The sequence below is a fragment of the Bos taurus genome, chromosome 15 (genome assembly GCF_002263795.3).
Source record: "Bos taurus isolate L1 Dominette 01449 registration number 42190680 breed Hereford chromosome 15, ARS-UCD2.0, whole genome shotgun sequence".
Lineage (NCBI taxonomy): Eukaryota > Metazoa > Chordata > Mammalia > Artiodactyla > Bovidae > Bos > Bos taurus.
Genome location: NC_037342.1, coordinates 48,339,383 through 48,358,775, shown reverse-complemented (window position 1 = coordinate 48,358,775; position 19,393 = coordinate 48,339,383). Strand labels below are relative to the sequence as shown.

The 19,393-nt window shown below is 39.4% G+C and overlaps 2 protein-coding genes across 2 annotated transcripts; both read right to left on the bottom strand.

Moving 5' to 3' along the window:
- Positions 1-5,337: 5,337 nt before the first annotated feature.
- Positions 5,338-7,176, bottom strand: LOC528470 (hemoglobin subunit beta-like). Its single transcript, XM_015474738.3, is given in 4 exon segments — positions 5,338-5,586; positions 6,505-6,727; positions 6,851-6,909; positions 6,911-7,176. Coding segments are annotated over 4 exon segments (432 nt in total). The 5' UTR covers positions 6,944-7,176; the 3' UTR covers positions 5,338-5,469.
- A 3,671-nt stretch (positions 7,177-10,847) lies between these two features.
- Positions 10,848-12,402, bottom strand: HBE4 (hemoglobin, beta, epsilon 4). Its single transcript, NM_001014910.2, has 3 exons — positions 12,304-12,402; positions 11,956-12,178; positions 10,848-11,114 (listed from the first exon to the last, which is right to left on the bottom strand). Exons 1-3 carry the CDS (start codon positions 12,393-12,395, stop codon positions 10,986-10,988), a joined length of 444 nt encoding a protein of 147 aa, NP_001014910.1. The 5' UTR covers positions 12,396-12,402; the 3' UTR covers positions 10,848-10,985.
- Between the last annotated feature and the right edge of the window lie 6,991 nt (positions 12,403-19,393).

The window sequence follows — 19,393 nt, the reverse complement described above, 5'->3', positions numbered from 1 at the left end:
TGTACAATATCTTAGTTACCTCAGTTTTAGCACTGTTTCAAAAATAAACTAAAATAAAATAAAACAACAAAAAAATAAGTAAATGCTTCATGAAGAGCAGAACTCATAGAAACAGATGTCATAAACAGAATAGTTTAGGAATGTTATAGTCTAATTCATGTTTAAAAAGGTCAAATTTCTTTCTAAAAACAGTGAAATCAACATAGCCATAATTTTGAAAAAATATATCCTAATTATTACAGACCAGTTAGTGTCTGTTTATCAATTCCATATTAATATTTCCCCCACTGGGCTCAGATTTTAATTCATTCAGAATTAGCTTTTATTTACCTCAAAAATGGGCAATGGTCTTGATTTATCAAGAACAAAGGGGCAGTCTTTCTTAAGTAAAATTTGAAGCTGTATGTCTGGAAAGGCAGAACCGTGGCTTCAGACTGGTCACCCTTGACAAATACATAAGGCATTAATTCCCAAAGCCAACATTGGCCTCTCTGAGGCTTAAGAGATAGAAAATCTAGAATAGCATCCTAAATTCCCATGACATTCAACTGGCTGATTTTAAAATGATTATGGAAATCAATGCACAACATTACTTACTTCTCTCTCTCTCCTCTCCTTTCTCCCCTCTCCTCTTCTTCCCTCCCTTTCTCTGTCTCTGACTCTCTGTGTCTCCCTCCCTGCCTCTGTTCTTCTCTCTTGCCTCTGGTCTCTTTCCATCTTTCTTTCTTCCACACATACCCCATCTGCATTAACACATATTGAACATGATCTAGAAAGCAACATGATAGGGAGGAACTAGAAGTAACTATTGGATAAATTATCAAATAAAATCAAATATTAAGGAATTAATTTTACTCTTAGACTTTTACAGATCCTCCAGTTTAACAAGGAATGAAAACATATAACAAGCTTCCAAGTCTCTTTCCGTCCCTTGACTTCCTCACTCCCAACGTGGAGACACCACACCAGCAATACAGCAACTGTTTGAACTTCATCCAAGTCCCACCCCAGTGATGTTCTCTTGAATTCTCCAGTATTGGGATTTTCAGTCCCAACTTCTTGCCTAGACTGATTGGCAGTTCCAAAGGTGAAAGAACAAAAGAGAATACAGTAAGTTCTTCAGATATTTTTTAAACTTTTATGAACATTTAGAAGGAAGAAGTGTACTTTGTTTTCTCATTTGAGATTGTGAAACTCACAGTCTCCCCTTACGCTCTTTCAAACATTTTGAAAATCTCTTTGTCTCCTAATGTCTAATTTTATCATGACGTTTCTGTGCTCAAGAATGTGAAAGGAAACTTCCCAAAATTTTCCTGAAATGTCTCTGATTCTGTGATGTGACCCTGTGGTTTTTAAACATAGTGTTGGGGTGTAAAGGATTCTCAGTGCCTATTATGTATAATGACATGAGAAAAAAATAAATATTTAAAAGCTCATCTGCCTTCAGATAATTCAAAATATAGTTGTGAAAAAGTGAACTGTAATGCATTGTCTATAACCTGGGAAGCAACTTGTTCTGTTTCAGGTAGTCAAACTTAAATTTAATCAACAGGAACATGATATAGATTTAAAGAAATGCATGCAAATGGCAACCCACTCCAGTATTCTTGCCTGAAAAATCCCATGGATGGAGTAGCCTGGTGCAGGCTACTCCGTCCATGGGGTCACAAAAAGTTGGACACGACTGAGCAACTTCACTTCAGTTTATTTAAGTTAGAAGGTTCTAGAAGTCCTTCCAATTTTACATATGACAAAAATAATTTCACAAGGGATAGTTAGGGAGTTTGGGATGGACATATACACATTGCTATCTTTAAAATGGATAACTAACAAGGTCTTACTGTATAGCACAGGGAAGTCGATCAATGATATGTGCCAGCTTGGATGGGAGGGAGTTTGGGGGAGAATGGAAACATGTATATAAATGGTTTAGTCACTTTGCTGTGCACTTGAAACTATCACAACAGTTTTAATTGGAATGGAGAAGGCAATGGTACCCCACTCCAGTACTCTTGCCTGGAAAATCTCATGGATTGAGGAGCCTGGTAGGCTGCAGTCCATGGGGTGGCTAAGAGTCGGACATGACTGAGCGACTTGACTTTCACTTTTCACTTTCATGAATTGGAGAAGGAAATGGCAACCCACTCCAGTGTTCTTGCCTGGAGAATCCCAGGGAAAGAGGAGCCTGGTGGGCTGCCATCTCTGGGGTCGCACAGAGTCGGACACGACTGAAGCGACTTAGCAGCAGCAGCCAGCATAAAATAAAAAGTTAAAAATTTTCTAAAGATATTGTACTACCTATAAGCAGAAAGCAAATATCTAATCAGTGATTTACTTTCCTGTGTGCTTCCTCATTGTATATTGTAGCACTAAACCAAAGAAACACTGTACAATAGCCTATTTTTAAAATTGTCCTCTACTCCCAGGAGTTTTGACACAAGAAATAATTGTTCATTCATTGATTATTTCATTTAATAAACGTACACTTACTGTCTATGGTGGATTTGCTGTATAAGACATGGTAATCATGTAGGATAGTATAAAAGGCAGAAACCCTTATACAGCACACAGGGTGAGTATGCTAGACAGGAAGAAATGTGCAAAGTTTGGAGTGGGAGGGTTTGGAAGAATTTCCTTAGGCAATACTGGAAATTTCACTGATGACAAGGTCAAAAGATTCAAGCAAGTGTTATGCAAGCACTGAGCTTTACCTGAAATGGGAGGTTGGGGTTAATTTTGGAGGCTATTTGGGGCAAGTGGGAGAGGGAGATTATGCATTAGATTGGGAATATCGGATGTAATGTAGCATCGTTGCCTACAATGTGCAGGCAAGGGAAGTATGAAAAAGGGAAACGTTAATAATGGTTTCTTGAGTAATCATTATGTCTCTGATTGAGCACACTATTTCTTGAGTAATTAGTGGATATGGATCAGAATTAGCCTGAAGTTTCTGCCTAGGTTTGAAGTTTTCCATGATTCCCTGCAATGCCAGTATCCTGTCTATATTTTAAACCTTCTTAATAGTTCTTGTGCTTTGAGACAGAAGCTTCATCCATTATTGACTATGTGAGGTACCTTCCTTTTCTCATTCCCCTTGTCCTCTCATATTAGACACAAAGCCTCCCTATCAATAGACCCTTAGGGACTTTCCCATATCCTTAGGGGGGAAAATGAGTAAACTGAATCAGGAAATTGAGCTGAAATTTATTTATCAGGCAGAAGCCATACCTTTGAGGGTGGATTTTATTTCCCCAAGTTCAGAAGATAACATCTGGGGAAATACTGGGGCCTTCCTGACAGTCTAGTGTTTAAGGCTTAGTGTAATGCAGGGCGTGAGGGTTCTATTTCTGTTCAGGGGACTAAGATCTGACATGCCTTGTGGCCTGAAAACAGGAACATAAAAAACAACAGAAGCAATATCACAACTGAAAAATGACTTAAAAATTAAACTGTAAAAAATAGAAGAATCTAGGGAAATCAAGTCTTCCAATTGGAGAGTCAATTCTTAGATAGACTGATAAGGAATCCAGGGTGCTCAAGGGATCTGGAGCTCTCAAGGAGGAGAAAAGGAAAAATGTTTTGTTCTACATTGCTTTGTCTTAGTCACATAAGACATTTTTTCTTCAACTCTGAGTTGTGACAACAATCTTTAAGACTAACTTTCTTTAAGCCCAGAGCTCTTTAAACCCATGCATAACCTAGGTGGTTAAAGTAAAGGTAAAGGGCTTCCTTGCTGGCTCAGACAGTAAAGAATCTATCAGCAATGTAGGAAACCTGGCTTCGATGCCTGGGTTGGGAAGATCCCCTGAAGGAGGGAATGGCAACCCACTCCAGTATTCTTGCCTGGAGAATCCCATGGACGAAGAAACCAGACAGACTCCATGGGGTTGCCAAGAATGGGACACTGACTGAGCAACTAACACAGACACAAAGAGGCCTATTTACTAGATGAAGGACAAAGAAGGAAGTGGCATCAAGTCCTGTTTCCAAGCCTATTCTTAATGATGGTGCCAGTACAGGATATATTCATGGTTTAGGTATTCTCCTTTGTGGTGGATGTATTATCAGTGGCCAAGTCTCTTAGAGAAAGACTGATTGATCTTTACCAAACCTCTTATGTAACTCAAGTGATTAGATCTTACTCTCCAAATAGGAAGAGCATGAGAGGCCAACAGAAACCTACAAGACTCAAGTCGTTTTAAAACATAATGCTTTCCTACCTCCCATCGTTTGTCTTCTCTGAAAAAGTAGATGATCCCTTTCAATAGTCCATTTTCCTCCATTTTAGTTACACCAGAGACAGAAGCCTTACGTGGACTCGTTTGCTCCTAAGATTTGCTTGGAGAAATGAGTGAAGCTGCTTTTTTACAGATGGAATTTGGGAACCAGACAGTGCAGTGTTCAGGACCTGCAGACCAGTACAGGGTTATCTATGCTGTCTTGCCATAGTAATGCTGTTCATAAACATGTCAATCCTTATTTTTACCTCATCAAAGTGTTAAGAAATTCCTTTTCTGTTTGGCAACAAACCTCCTATTTTTAAAGTTAGGCTCAAAATATACTCTAATTGCTGAAAAAGTCAGTCCAAGGAATAAGGCTGACCTTCTACCATGGCTTCCCTGGTAGCTCAGATGGTAAATTGTCTGCATGCAATGTGGGATACCCAGGTTAGATCCCTGGGTGGGGAAGATCCCCTGGAGAAGGAAATGGCAACCCACTCCAGTACTCTTGCCTGGAAAATTCCATGGACAGGGGAGCCTTGTAAGCTACAGTCCATGGGGTCGAAAAGAGTTGGACATGGCTGAGCAACTTCACTTCACTTCAATGATTAAACAACAAAACAATTCATCTTGCTCAAAGGTATGTTTTTCCTTAACTTTGTACTAATGATTATATAACAACAATGCATCTTACTTGAGGACCTGGTTCTCCTTCTTAAGATTCTTCTGACTAATCCTGTTCTCTTAAAATGTATGTTGTGAGAGAGGGTTCAATAAGACCTTTCTATTGTTAGTAACCAAAGGAAAAAGTATATAAGGTCTTGATAAGACTAGCAAGTAGGGCACTCTACAGTTCCCCTTCTGATGTCTATCTCAGAAGCTTCCTCTGTCCGTTTTTCACTGTAATAAAATTTCTGCCATGCAAAAGCTCTGAGTGATCAAGCCTCTTCTCTGGCCCCAGATCGAAATTGTCTCCTCTGGAGGCCACAAATCTGACACTGTTCACTGTAAGCTATCACAATGTTCATCCACTCAAGGAATTCAAATAGGGCTCTGTAATAACCTAGAGGAGTGTGAATTGGTGGGAGATGGGAGGGAGATTCAAATGGGAGGGGATATATGTACACCTATGATTAATTCCTGTTAATATGTGATAGTGATCAAACCAGTATTGTAAACCAATCATCAATCAATTAAAAATAAATTTTCTCCTTTTTTAAAGAAAATGGCCAGGATCCCAGTGGTATTTTTAGGTGAGGGCATTAGCCACACCAGCCACCACCTTCTGATAGGCAGCCAGGAACTCCGGGGTGAATTCCTTGCCAAAGTTTTGAGCCAGTGTAATTACCAGTATGTTGCCAAGGAGCTGTGTGGAAGGAATAAAAAAACAAGGACATGGTTAGCAGAGGCACCCAATTCAGACTAAAGAGTATTTCAGTCTCATCCCAAGCTGTGCCCCTAGAATATAAGTAGAAAGATGGCTGAAGTATAGATGTTACTTCTAATATGAACCCACCCATATCAGCCAGTCCATTCTGAAGGAGATCAGCCCTGGGATTTCTTTGGAAGGAATGATGCTAAAGCTGAAACTCCAATACTTTGGCCACCTCATGCGAAGAGTTGACTCATTGGAAAAGACTCTGATGCTGGGAGGGATTGGGGGCAGGAGGAGAAGGGGATGACAGAGGATGAGATGGCTGGATGGCATCACTGACTCAATGGACGTGAGTCTGAGTGAACTCCGGGAGTTGGTGATGGACAGGGAGGCTTGGCGCACTATGATTCATGGGGTTGCAAAGAGTTGGACACGACTGAGTGACTGAACTGAATTGATAGCAGCCTGAACTTGTTCTTAGAAATGTTTCTGCCTTTCTGTCTTAGTCCATAGCCTGTTATCATTTTTTATTCTTTTGAACCATTTCAAGACACAATGCATCATTTTGTCTCCCTTGCTTTGAAAGGAAGAGGTAAGGGGAAAATATGAGATAAAATTTTAAGTGACTTAAAATATAAAAGTGTTTTTAAATACTCAAAATGTTTGAATAAAAAGAAGATACTGTAAAGAACAAACAGAAAAAAACAAGATTGGGTAAGAGGAAATGATGGCTGGGAACAAAGAAAGTAAAGGAAACTAAATGTTCCTGAGGAATCCATAGTGATGTAACCAGAATATCTCTTTTCCATTCTGAACTGTATCCTGCTGCTTAACTCTCTCCTCATGATAGGAACTTAACCACCAAAAAAAAAAAATAGATGGAGAATATTAAGCATCCCGTAGACTCACACTGATGTTCTCAGGACTGACATGCAGATTCTTACAGTGCAACTCACTTAGCAAAGCAAAGACACCCTTGAGGTGGTCAACATGCTTCAGGCCTTTGGTAAAGGAGTCTAGCACCTTCTTGTCATGGGCCTTCACCTTAGCGTTGCCCATAATAGCATCAGCAGAGGGCAAGTTCCCAAAGGACTCAAAGAACCTCTGAGTCCAGGGGTAGACAACCAGAAGCCTACAGGGTGAAAACAGCATAAGGAAGGAGGGAGTCAATGCCTGCCAGAATCCCAGGCAATGGCTCTGTCCCCACACACCCAGCTGACATTCACTCTCCTTGCCTTGTAAGCTGAATACCTGCCTGCCTAAGGTTTCAACACCAACTTCAGCCACCCTCATTTTGCTCTGCAGGGCAGTGACAAGTAGCCTTCCCCTCAAGAGTCAGATGCACCATGATGTGTGTTTGTGCAGTTGCAAGTTGTGTTAGAAGCAAGTGTAAGCAGTAGGGGCCCTGGTCTTGCTTGTGAGCCCCACCCAGCCCCCTGCCCTCTCTGCTCTGAGAGCAGATTAGCCCAGGGCATAATACAAGTTCATTGGTTTGGGGGAATGTAAGATGCACTCCTGTTCCTCAGTGCCCTTCATCTGTGATTGGCTGATCCAGTGTGTCTAGACTCAGAAACTTTATTCTCCCTGTTCTTATCTCTTAGCTTCATTTCCTTCATCCATCCATTGCCTCTATAAATATATTCCCAGTCTCATTTATGCTTAAATATTTCAGTCTGATGTTGTGTAATGTATCTTACAGTTTAAGCCTATGAAGTACAGTTTATCTATGAATTTAAAAAGTTGAATTAATAGGTAAGAAAACTAAGACCTAGTAAGGAAATATTTTATCAAGTTGACTTTGTATGGAGCTTCACTCTGTTTCTGAAAATATTTGTAAGAGGTTGAAATGGATAAATATTTTGTCATAGATTTAACTTGTTTTCTTTCTGCTTGTAAAAATACTCTGTGCCACAAAAGTCAATTTTCACCCATTCCCTTCATTGAACTAAATTGCCATCAAGTTAATGAAAAATCATAAATATTGTCTTTCTAGCAGCTACTGAACTAGGTTTATGGAACATGGAGCAGCTACTGAACTAGGTTTATGGATAATGGAAACAATTTAATGAGAAATAAAGAAAAATATCTGATATTTATGATATGACTGTAGAGAAAATTCAGAGGACTTGCAAACAAGATTCATCTTATCCAGCTTGATAAAGTCTGACAGGATTTCTGGGAAAACACTAAGTACAGAAATTTCCACATCTGCATCCTCAGGAAAAAAGTGAAAATGGACCCAGGAATGAAGATTCAAGTCAAATTTCATTCTTCTCAATTCAAAATAATACTACAATGATATACAAATATAAACCCACCAGCATACCTGGAAAGAAGGAAGAAAGGAAGAAAAGAAGAAGAAAGGGAGGAAGGGAGGAAGGACGGATGGAAAAAGGGCCTAGGAGAAGGGAAAATAATGTAACAAAAGGGAAAGAAGAGGGAAAAGAATATATAGAAGATGAGAGGTTGACAATTCCAACATTTTGCAAGGCTGTATATAAAGAAAAGTGTTCATACTTTGCTAATGATAATGTAAAACAGTACAATTGATTTTGAAAATATTTGTTGGTATCTACTGAAGCAGTGGGGCTTCCCTGTTAGCTCAGCTGGTAAAGAATCCACCTGCAGTGCAGGAGACCCCAGTTCAATTCCTGGGTCAGGAAGACCCTCTGGAGAAGGGATAGGCTACCCACTCCAGTATTCTTGGGCTTCCATGTAGGCTCAACTGGTAAAGAATCTGCCTACAATGTGGGAGACCTGGGTTCAATCCCTGGGTTGGTAAGATCCCCTGAAGAAGGGAAAGGCTACCCAGTATTCTGGCCTGGGGAATTCCATGGACTGTGTAGTTCATGGGGTTGCAAAGAGTCAGACACGACTGAGTGACTTTCGCTTTCACTTACTGAAGCAGAGGATGTGCAATGCCTATGACCTGGCAATTGAAAAGCATGTTTGTGTGCATCCAAAGATATGTAGAGGAATGCTTATAGCATCAATATTCATCAGAATCTCAATTCAGTAGCAATTTTAATGTTCCTAAATTATGGTACAGTAAAATGATGAAATATTTACAGCAATGGAAAGAATCTGCATCACATGCTGTAATACAGATTCATTATATAACATAATGCTGTTTAAAAATTACCAGGGACAATAATTCAAATAATGTGATTTGTATATAGAAAGATATACAGTGTGACTGTGATTCAGATGACAGGGAAATATTTTGTGATAGGAAGATGCTATGAATGATCTTTATACTATGTTACAGATTTTTTTTCCTTTAACCTGAAAGTCAAGTAGAACTATTGAGAAATTCAAGAAATGGAGTGACATGATTGATTTGTATTTTTCAAAAATTATTGTGCTTTCAGTGTATAAATGAATATAGGAATAGAATAAATGAGAGACATATAGAATGATACTGTAGTAGGAAGGAAAATATAATTGTCATCTCTGTTTCCAGTCTTGAGCAACTGATGATGTCATAATCATTAAGATGTTATGGGCTTCCCTGGTGGCTCAGATACAAAAGAATCTTCCTACAATATGAGAGACAGAAGTTCAATCCCTGGGCCAGGAAGATCTGGAGAGGGGAATGGCAACTCATTCCAGTATTCCTGCTTGGAGAACTCCAACAGAAGAAACACCATCTCTATTTTCAGACTTCAGCAGTTGATGATGTCATAGTCATTAAGATGGGGAACACAAAAAGAAGGTTCAGTTAGCAGAAATAAATTAGGAAATGATCAGGAGTTCAGTTTTGGACATACTGTATTTGAGTCACCTTTGAGCAATCCAATATGGGATATTAAGCAGTTAGATAGCTAGATATGAAGCTCAGAAACAATGGAATCAATTCAAGAATCTACAATGAAACAGGGCACAGAAAACTAGATCATAGAACATCAGATAAACCACTACCACTACCTTGGCAAAATGACAGACAACACACTTTTCAAACATCTCCTTGGAACTTCAGAAGTGAGGGTGGTAGGGATCATTTGTGAGGCAGAGATAGAGATAATTATCTCACTTCACAAACAAGGAAACTAATTCTAAAAAAATATTAACTAAATGTTTCGAGGCAATGGAGCAATACTTTGACCTTGTCTGTTAATTCCAAGGCTTTGGCTTTTCACTTTATGCCAGTGGCTTGAGTACAGAAATTTGAAAAGATTTTTACAAGGGTGGCTATGCCCATTACCAGCTCCAAGCAAGAGATGTCTAGGTTTTTTCCTTCTTCTGTCAAGAAATCTCCTCTGCTCATTCACCAGATAGGGAACGTGGCTGTCATCCATGACTATTGCACTCTCATTTCACTGTGTTTCATGTCTTCAGGCTTCTTTGCCACAATGGTCCAATATTTGATTTTTTAGTCTTACTTCCCTTGCTTCTGTCAAGTTGAGTCCTTTACCTATAGCTTTATTATAATCATAGCCAATTCCTAATCCCAGATTCAGGGTAGATTCTGCCTTGTCTGGTCTATACACACACGTGGATCAATTTCCCTACAATATCCTATTCATTATGTCACTCTCCTGTTCAAGAATCTTCTTTTTGCATGAAACAATAGCTTTATTTCCTGATTTTTCTGGTCTCTCTAGCAAATTTTCTAATTTTATACTACCACTGCTATTAAAGGGCCAATTTATCTTCTGTCCATTAGACCTGAAAGGATGAATTGTGAATTTATCATTTTCCCTAATAAATGGCCTTTACCTCTAGTGAAGGTTTAATAGAATTAGTAATGTGTTCCAGGACACAGAGCTCCCAAGTCATATAACATTAGTACCATTGAAGATGCAAGGAAACAACTGAGAGCACAGTCCTTGACTGGGTGCCTAAAAAGTACCATCTTCACTGCACTTACAACTATAAAATATATGACTTCTATATTAAATTAAAGTAGACCAAAAAGAGCTCTATCCTGCATTTATACAAATAACAGACTATACAGGGTCCCCTACTTTGTGTCCTAACAGCTCACTTTTAACAATCATTTTGCATTTCTCTAGAGTAACTCCATTTCTTTCCTTTTTCTAAAGACCTTGCCAATCTCAGGAGTTTACATTCCCCTCATAAAATTAACTGCACACTAAAGTCATTCTTATAGAATCTTATTAGGGTTCCTTCTATAACCTCCCCAAAATTTCAATCTCCAATATTCCCAGTTCCAATAGTAAAGCTTTTTTTTTTTTTTCCTGAATCAACTTATAAAAGATAAAAACAAAGAGAAAATACAAGGACAGTCGTTATAGACCATGACTTTTATTTCATTTGAATTATATTGGAGTTACGTCTGGAGTCAGAGCTCTCTCCCTCTGTCTTCAAGACAGGAACTGAAGGGAGACTGGGCCCTCAGATAGGCACCAACATGGTTGGCCAGGCATCTAGTGGTACTTGTGGGCCAGAGCATTAGCCACAGCATTTGTCAGCTTCTGCCAGGAAGCCTGCATCTGCGGGGTAAATTCCTTGCTGAAGTGGGTTGCCAAGACAATCAATATCATGTTGCCTAGGAGCTGGGAATAAAAAGAAGATAGTACGTAATGAAGAGAAGGTCTCAGGCTGCCCTTCCAGCAAATAGATACAACATCTGTTTCCTTCTTCATAAGAGGTTGAGCAGCTTTCATGGCCATGTTCCCACAAAAGTGCATCATTATAGACCTGACATTGGCTTCAGTGACTCCCAGTCTGAACCCCCACTGTGTTATATCATTCTCCCATTTTCTCTGTCAACTTCCAACCCCAGAGCATTGCTATGGATTGCTTCTCTCCTTTATTTTAAAAGTAAACTTATAGTGCTGAAAGGGGACTAGATATGCATATTTTGTCTCAAGATATTACGCACATCAGATTGTTTGGACATCCATTTGATGAGGAATCCAGCACCTTGTATACAAAAACATTTCATCTTTGCTAGAGACTAGAGAAGGAGGCACAAATCATGAAAAGTTGCTCTTATTTTGCCCTGTTTAGTTCTGGTTCAAAACTCAAAAATCATAAAGAAATGTATTCATCAATTTTCATAGAAAATTTCAGTTATCAAAGGCAAGATTTCTTCTGCATGGCTCAGTTTGTATTCTCCAGGCCAAAACATATAGCTCAAGTTTGGTTAGTGTTCTTCATAACACTTTTTTCTTTCTTCAGGATTATCAGATGACCAGTGACCTCCACTAGCCATAGAATAATTACTTGGTCTTACCTTTGACCTCTGGAACAACCTATCAAGATCAAGCCTTTCTCTGAAATATTACCTCCAAAAAATACTTCTATAGCATAAGACTTAAGTCAGTGTTCTCATTATAACCACAGCACAGAAACCTGGATGAAAGAACAAAGCACAGGCATGCCCAGACTCACCCTGAAGTTCTCGGGATCCACGTGCAACTTGTCACAGTGCAGCTCACTTAGATCTGCAAAGGTGCCCTTGAGGTCATCCATGTGCTCAATGGCATTTCCAAAGGAGTTCAGCACCTTCCTGCCATGGGCTTTGACCTTGGGGTTGCCCATTATTGCAGACTCAGAGTATAAGTTACCAAAACTGTCAAAGAACCTTTGGGTCCATGGGTAGACGATCAGGAGCCTATGGGATGATCATAGACACAGAACAGATGAGAAGTCAGAGTATGTAAGAAACCTAACCAGTCCCTCTTTTATGGAACACTTTCAGCCTTTCTACATCCTCTCCTACCTGTGTCCAGTGCTTACCTTGCCAGGCTCTCACCGCCGACCACCTCCACATTCACTTTGGCCCACAGACTAGCAACAGCAGCCTTCTCCTCGGTAGTAAAATGCACCATGGTGTCTGGGAGCTTACTGGTGATCCTAATGGGCCAGAAGCAAGTCTGTGCTGCCTCTTCACTGTGTGGCCTTTTATTCCTCATCTCCTGTCCCAAGGTCCTTCCTTCCCCCAATAAAATGAGACTATTGGTCAAAGGTAGGGGGCCACCACCAGGGGTGGGACTTGGGCAAGGGTGGGTCAGCAAGATGGACATTTGTGTCTCTGATAGTGTTACCGGCTCTATCAGGGATACTCCGCTGTTTTCCCCCCTACCCTCTACTGTGCAATTCATATCTCAAGCTCCCCACCACGGCTCCTGAAATGACCAGCAGGCTGACCATGAAGCATAGCTAGAGTTAGGAAGAGCAACATTTAGAACTCTGTTGAGCACTGTGTCAGGTATTTACAAGACACTATTCTGCTGTTCAGCCAGGGTATATTAATAGAAGCCACAGCTCTTCTTGGGTTACCAAGGCTTCTAAAGCTTATATGGGGCTCATAACTTTTATAGTTCTCGTAGCCAAGTATAAATGATCCCAATCCAGCATCAATTTATAAACAGGATAGGCAAGAACTCAGTAATTTAGAGAAGAAATGAACATCAGCCCTTTGTTACTGAGTTCTATCAGTAATATGTGTTCTTGTCTGAATAATTGTTTTCACTCTGGTTACATGGAAACTCTCTCTGGCCAGGACATGTATCTATGCATTCATATCAGAGAATACACTATTGAATGTTAAATAATAGGTGTTTCTGTGTTTAATGAAGAAAGTATAAGAATTCATCTTGGCAATGGCTCTGGATGAACTGAGTTGTCTCATGTGCTGGGTCCTCACTCCTGGCCGAGTGTGACTTTTCTTCACATCTAATCAGTCAGAGGCAACCTTCACTGACAGTACTCCACACACCACTGCCACTGTGATCTAAAGTGCTTTGTTCTCATGCATCCAAATAAGCATTTACAAGACTGGAAAAGACACATTTCTAGTGGGAGAGGGAATGATTCATTTTATCTCAGAATTTGTTGCTCCCACATTTTGACCTCCAGAAAGCTGGTTTGCTTCTCCCTGAGATCACTCTTACAAATATATATACATATAATAAAAATAATTTTCATGTGTATTTACAGAGAGACTCTAAAATTTAGAGTTCAACCCAATGTGTTTATATTAATAGCCAAATTTCTACTATTAGAAAATAAATCTTTTCTGTCTATTTGATATAGTGAGACATTTTTATCTATTCAGCCTGGAAAAGACTTAAACGTAAAATGTGGATAAAAATTTCTGTTTCTGGAAGCTGGTTTACCATGACAGAGTGGATAATCTGTGGGTACTGATTTATGTGAGCACTTTGGTACAGAGATATAAAGAAAATAGTTTGGATTAATCTCAAAAGGATTTGCTTCAAGAAAAGAGGTCAGAGAAATGAAAGAAAAAAACGGAAACTATGACCACAACCAGGAACCTCACTCACACTCAGCTGGGGTCTGGCTTGCAGGGTTGGCTCTGGGTACTTTCTATCTCTAGCCCTGATGCCCATCTTCATTGGAGTATGTGCCCCTGCAAGGCCTCAGACTCAGGGGCTTCTGCAGCTCTGAATGTTGGGGAATAACTGCCCATCTTTTCAGCAAAGCAGGCAATGATTCTGGAAGTTACCTCTAACTCTGGATTTTCTCTCACACTTTTTTAGACAGTCCCTCTTTCTGGGCATTTTACAAAGGTCTCTCTTCCTTGAAATGCTGTAGCCAGCCTGCTCACGTATATCTCCTAATGCAACAATCAATTTAACATTCCCTTCCTGGTGGTCCAGCGACTAAGATTCCAGTCTCCCAATGCAGGGTCCCCAGGTTCCATCCCTGGTCAGGGAACTAGATCTTACATGCCATATTTAAATATCCTGTGTGCTGCAAAGATCGAAGATCTTGCCTCCTACAACTAAGACCTGACACATCCAAATAAATAAATACAAATAAATATTTAAAAGAAAAAAGAAAATAAGTTCTGAAAAAAAATATATATCTTTCCTAGCCAGCTCTCTTCACTTTACCTAGACAGTTCCTTAGTAAAGCCCATGGGCAGTTCTTTGAGTTGACTTTGAAAAGAGGTATCTCCTGCTCTGACCTCAAACCCTTCCCATCCCAATCTGTCTTCACAAGGGTTATGACAAACCAGTTACTTTTAGAAAATATGTTCTTAGAATGGAATGACATCCTTGCCTGGATAGTGCCATCTTAAGACCTGGGCTAATTTTCCTGTAAAGAATCTCCACTTTGGTACTCCTCCTCCATCCAGAACTTTTGTCTTGACTGAAGTCTTTTTTTCCAGACCCACTTAAGACCCACTTGTTGATCTGGTCCTATGGAGTTTTCTTGTCCCCTGACACCTTTTCCCTCCTGCCAGAACACTCCCATATCTTTAACTGGAATAACTCACAAGTATGTGATTCTCCCAAGTGTATGTCCCAACCATATCCCTTTGGTGCTCTGTTTTTAATTTTCCTCCAGAAATCTCTACTTCATGAAATAAGTGAATGGTGAGCCCCCCTCACCCCCTCAAACACAGTTCAGCATAGAATCCCTAAGGATTGAACATATTTAAAAGCACGTGAGAAAGCAGACCTGAGGACAATACAGAGAACTCTTAGTAGAGCATTACTGCTACTGCTACTATAAAGCTGCTCCTTGGTGACACTACTACTGCACAGGATCCTCAGTGAATCTTGTAGGCCAGGGTGTTCACCAGTCCAGTCACCAGCTTCCTTCAGGCAGCCTGCACTGGGGCTTAATTCTGTGTCAAAATGGTTTGTCAAGACAATCACTAACACAATTTCCAGGAGCTGTGGAGGTGGAGAGAGATAACAGATGTGTACAGTGAGCAGAGAGTTGCAGGCTGGCCTTTCCACTCCCACTTAGAAAGAAGTGATATCAACTTCCCACAAAGCCTGGGGCATTGCCTTGTCTCTAAGCACAGTTAGTTTGTTCCCCTTGCTAGACTAGGAACTTGCCCATGATTTCCCTCTTCCTATCTTCCTTCATATTTTGTGGGCTTAAAAATAAACGCTCATAGCTTTTTATCATACTCACTCCAACCCACGTGTTCTAGCTGTTTCCCTCCCTCAGAGACATTTATCCCACTCCTGGATTTATAGGATGCAAACTTGAAATGGCTGTCTAGAAACAATTCTGTACAAATGCTCAACCAATGTATGAATGTGCTGTGTGGTTAGGTGTTCAGTCATGTACGAATCTTTGTGACCCCATGGTCTGCAGCCTGTCAGTCTCCTCTGTCCATAGGGATTCTCCAGGCAAGAATACTGGAGTGGTTGCCATGTCCTTCTCCAAGGTATTTTCCCAATCCAGGGATTGAACCCAGGTCTCCTGCATTGCAGACAGATTCTTTACTGTCTGAGCCACCAGAGAAGCCCTAATGTAAGAATAGCCTTAGCAATATATTTGTGAACTCTAGCTTCTTTTGTTGTACAGAGTCTGCATATGCTGCATAGACATTCTCCTTGGTAATTTTTTTTTTTTTTCTGCCTCCTGGAGAGGAAAAGAGAAAAATAACAAGTAAAGGCAAAGTTCCTTTCATACAGTAGACAATATCCTCATCTCTACATAGGCTTCTTTTTTTAATTTATTTATTTTAATTGGACGCTAGTTACTTTACAATATTGTATTGGTTTTGCCATACATTGACATGAATCCACCAGGGGTGTACGTGTGTATATAGGTTTCTTTTAAAAGTCAATAGAGTCCAAACAAACCCCTCTAGACTTCAGAAAGCAGTTTTTAGGCCCTAACACATTACATCTTGGTCTTAGTTCAGGTCCCTGGAGCTTCTTTCCTTTCAAACTCAATATTTCCAAATGTTTCACCTCCTATATCCATCCTTGTTTCCTTATAACCTCTCGGTTTTTGGACTCATCTCTTCTCTTTCCTCTAGACCTGTCTTGCTGATTCCTCAAATTCAGGCTTTGAATTTATTTTCTATTTCCTCACAAAATGATCTTTTTTTCTCCAAAGCTCAATCAGGTTCAATAATGATAACTATTCTTATAGCCAAATTTTTAAAAAAGCATTATTATTTAGAATAAAAATCACATATATTTATGAATACATATATACTAGATGGTGCTTATAGATAACATAAATACTGCCTCTAAAAGATAGAAGTTACAGATAAAGTTAATTATTTTTAGAGAAAGAGCTAAAGAAAGCTTATGTTCCAAGTTGTGAATTAAAAATGTGAGATATATTAGTGTATTTAATTCTGACAAAATAGACTTTGATAAGCATGATCAGTGAATGAGAACTTAAAGTATTAAGTGATGCTTCTCAAATTGTAGAGCTAGCAGGATGCTCAAATTCAAACCAAAGCAGCAAGCTCTTAGGTTTAGAGCTGGCTCCCCATTAGTACAAATGACAACACTAGGGAGAGACTAGGCAAGGGTCCCTTGATGGTACTCTGAGAAACACATTCCATCTCAAGAGAGCTGATCAAAACTATGTTTCTTACATTAAGTAAAATTAACTATAATGTTTTTTTCAAACTTTCATTCCCATGGGTTCTCAAATGTTCATTCAATAACTATTTGTTGGATGACTCTGTGTTATGATTTTTCTATGTACTGGAGATTTAATATAGACAAAAAAGAAAGCTTTCCTCTTTATCTAATTTTGTGGTGGAAGATACAGAAAATGAATAAGTAAACCCATCAACAAATAATTTCAGCTATTATCATTTGCTGTGAAGGAAATTAATATCTGGACATAATGAGAGAGGGACACAATTAGATCAGGAATAAATCTAAGAAGGTCATAGCTGAGGAGGCGCAGAATGAAAAGACTCTGTAGTGGAGAGTATTGGGATAGACATCCTGAAAGTTGGGACACTGGATCCAAATCTCTAAGGAAGATAAAACAAATGTCTGCTATGCTAAAAATATGAGTGATGGGTTGGTGTGGTTGATATGTAAATAATAAAAGTAAGAATGGCAGAAAATATTGTTTCAGAGAAAGCAAAAACCTAATAACTCAGAACTTCTCTTCTAGGATAGGGAATACAAAGCCATTCTAGTATTTTAAACCTGGTAATGACAATTTCTAAACCCTCTGACTCTTAAATTAATATTCCCAGATAATTGTGTTATCACATTATTTTTCTCAGCTGCCTTTTATGGTCTATCAACAATAATTAGACATCTTTTCATCTATTAAAGATTTGAGTCCTCTAGACCTGAATATATGCATATGAGTGTAAATTATATGTTTTTGTTTTCAGGTAAATTGTCCTGAACTGGCAAATTTTAGAACTAAACCTAGATCATTAAGGGAGGAAGAAAGTATCTTCTGCTTGCTCCTTCATCATCGCCATCCAGGAACCTTTGATATTCAGAATCGGAGTAATAGTTGAGAGGCAAGAAGGATGAAAAAGAGATCGATAGATTAAAAAGAGTACTTTGCTCTCATTTGTTGACTGACTGGGTGGAACGGTCTTGGTGCCACACAGAGCCTCTCTTTACTCTGTTTAGGGGCATAATAAAGGCTAATGGTGGACTTCCTTCGTGGTCCCATGTACAGGAATCCTCCTCACAACCCAGGGGACATGGATTCACTCTTTAGTTGGGAAACTAGGATCTCACATGTTGCAGGGCAACTCTACCCACCAGATGTAGCTACTGAGCTCACATGATGCGACAAAGATCTCCCATCCATTGAACACATCCCAATGTGTTCAAATCAATACATAGGCAATGGAACACAGAGAGACCAATGTGTTGACAGCCTGCAACAATGTAATCACTGGTCTTTTATTCCCATTGTGAAGACACAAGGCCAAAGTAGAAGGTAATTTACACGATGTACTATAATTAATGTGTGGGAGCAATGAAGTGAATGCCTCATAGAGTTAAATTTGCCAGTCCTCAAGAGGAAAGTTTGACTCAAAGCCTGGAGCTCATGATTCCCTGAGCAATCTGGCAATTATGCCCTCAAGAATAATTCAGTTAATGTTTCTCTTACATGAACTCCCCAGGTCACTGTAGGCCTCTTCTTTTTTTTTTTTTTTTTTTCTTTTTTTTATTATTATTTTATTATTATTATTATTATTATTTTTTACTTTACAATATTGTATTGGTTTTGCCATACACCAACATGCATCCACCACGGGTGTACACGTGTTTCTTTTTAGAACCACGCTGTGAGTTTTCTCATCTGCTGCCACCCCCTTCCTCCCCATTCACCCTAGCCAATCAGAAAATATGTCCTCTTCACTCTCCTCTTCTTCATCCTTCACTTTTTGCAGACCTCCTTGATCTTCTTTCAGGGCTTCCCCGGAGGCTTAGCAGTAAAGAATCTGCCTGCCAAGCAGAAGATGCAAGTTCCATCACTGGGTCAGGAAAATCCCATGGAGGAGGAAATGGCAATCAGCTCCAGCATTCTTGCCAGGAAAATTTCATGGATAAGGAGCCTGGTGGGCTACAGTCCGTAAGGTCACAAAAAGTCAAACATGGCTGAACACACGGCTTTTCTTGGATTGAGGCCATTATATCTGTTCTCCTCAATTAGAATCCATGTCTGGTCTCTGCAATTTTCAATTCATTTTGTGTGAATTAAGCAGATTACTTGCCCCCTCTAAATCCTACTCCTTGAGTCATTTAAAGTTCTAAGAATACCTATTGCTTACTCATGCTACTATCACAGTAATAACTTTTATTTTTATGTTCAAAGACTTATATTATCTAGTCTTTCCTAATTGTATATGTCTTAATATCTCTTCCACTTCCAGAGAGCCACATTCATGCACATTACTGAGCACTGGCTGGCTAATTTTAGACTATGAGACTTTGTTAGTATCTTATCTCCTACATGAAATCTTGGTCATCCTCCTGTCTCCCCAATTTATATACTATCATAACTCTAATTTTATTTTAGTGCACACTACATTTAACCAGAATATGATGCAGAATGATTTCAAGTGTATTAGCCTTGGCTTTGTAAGGAGACAGTGGAATCC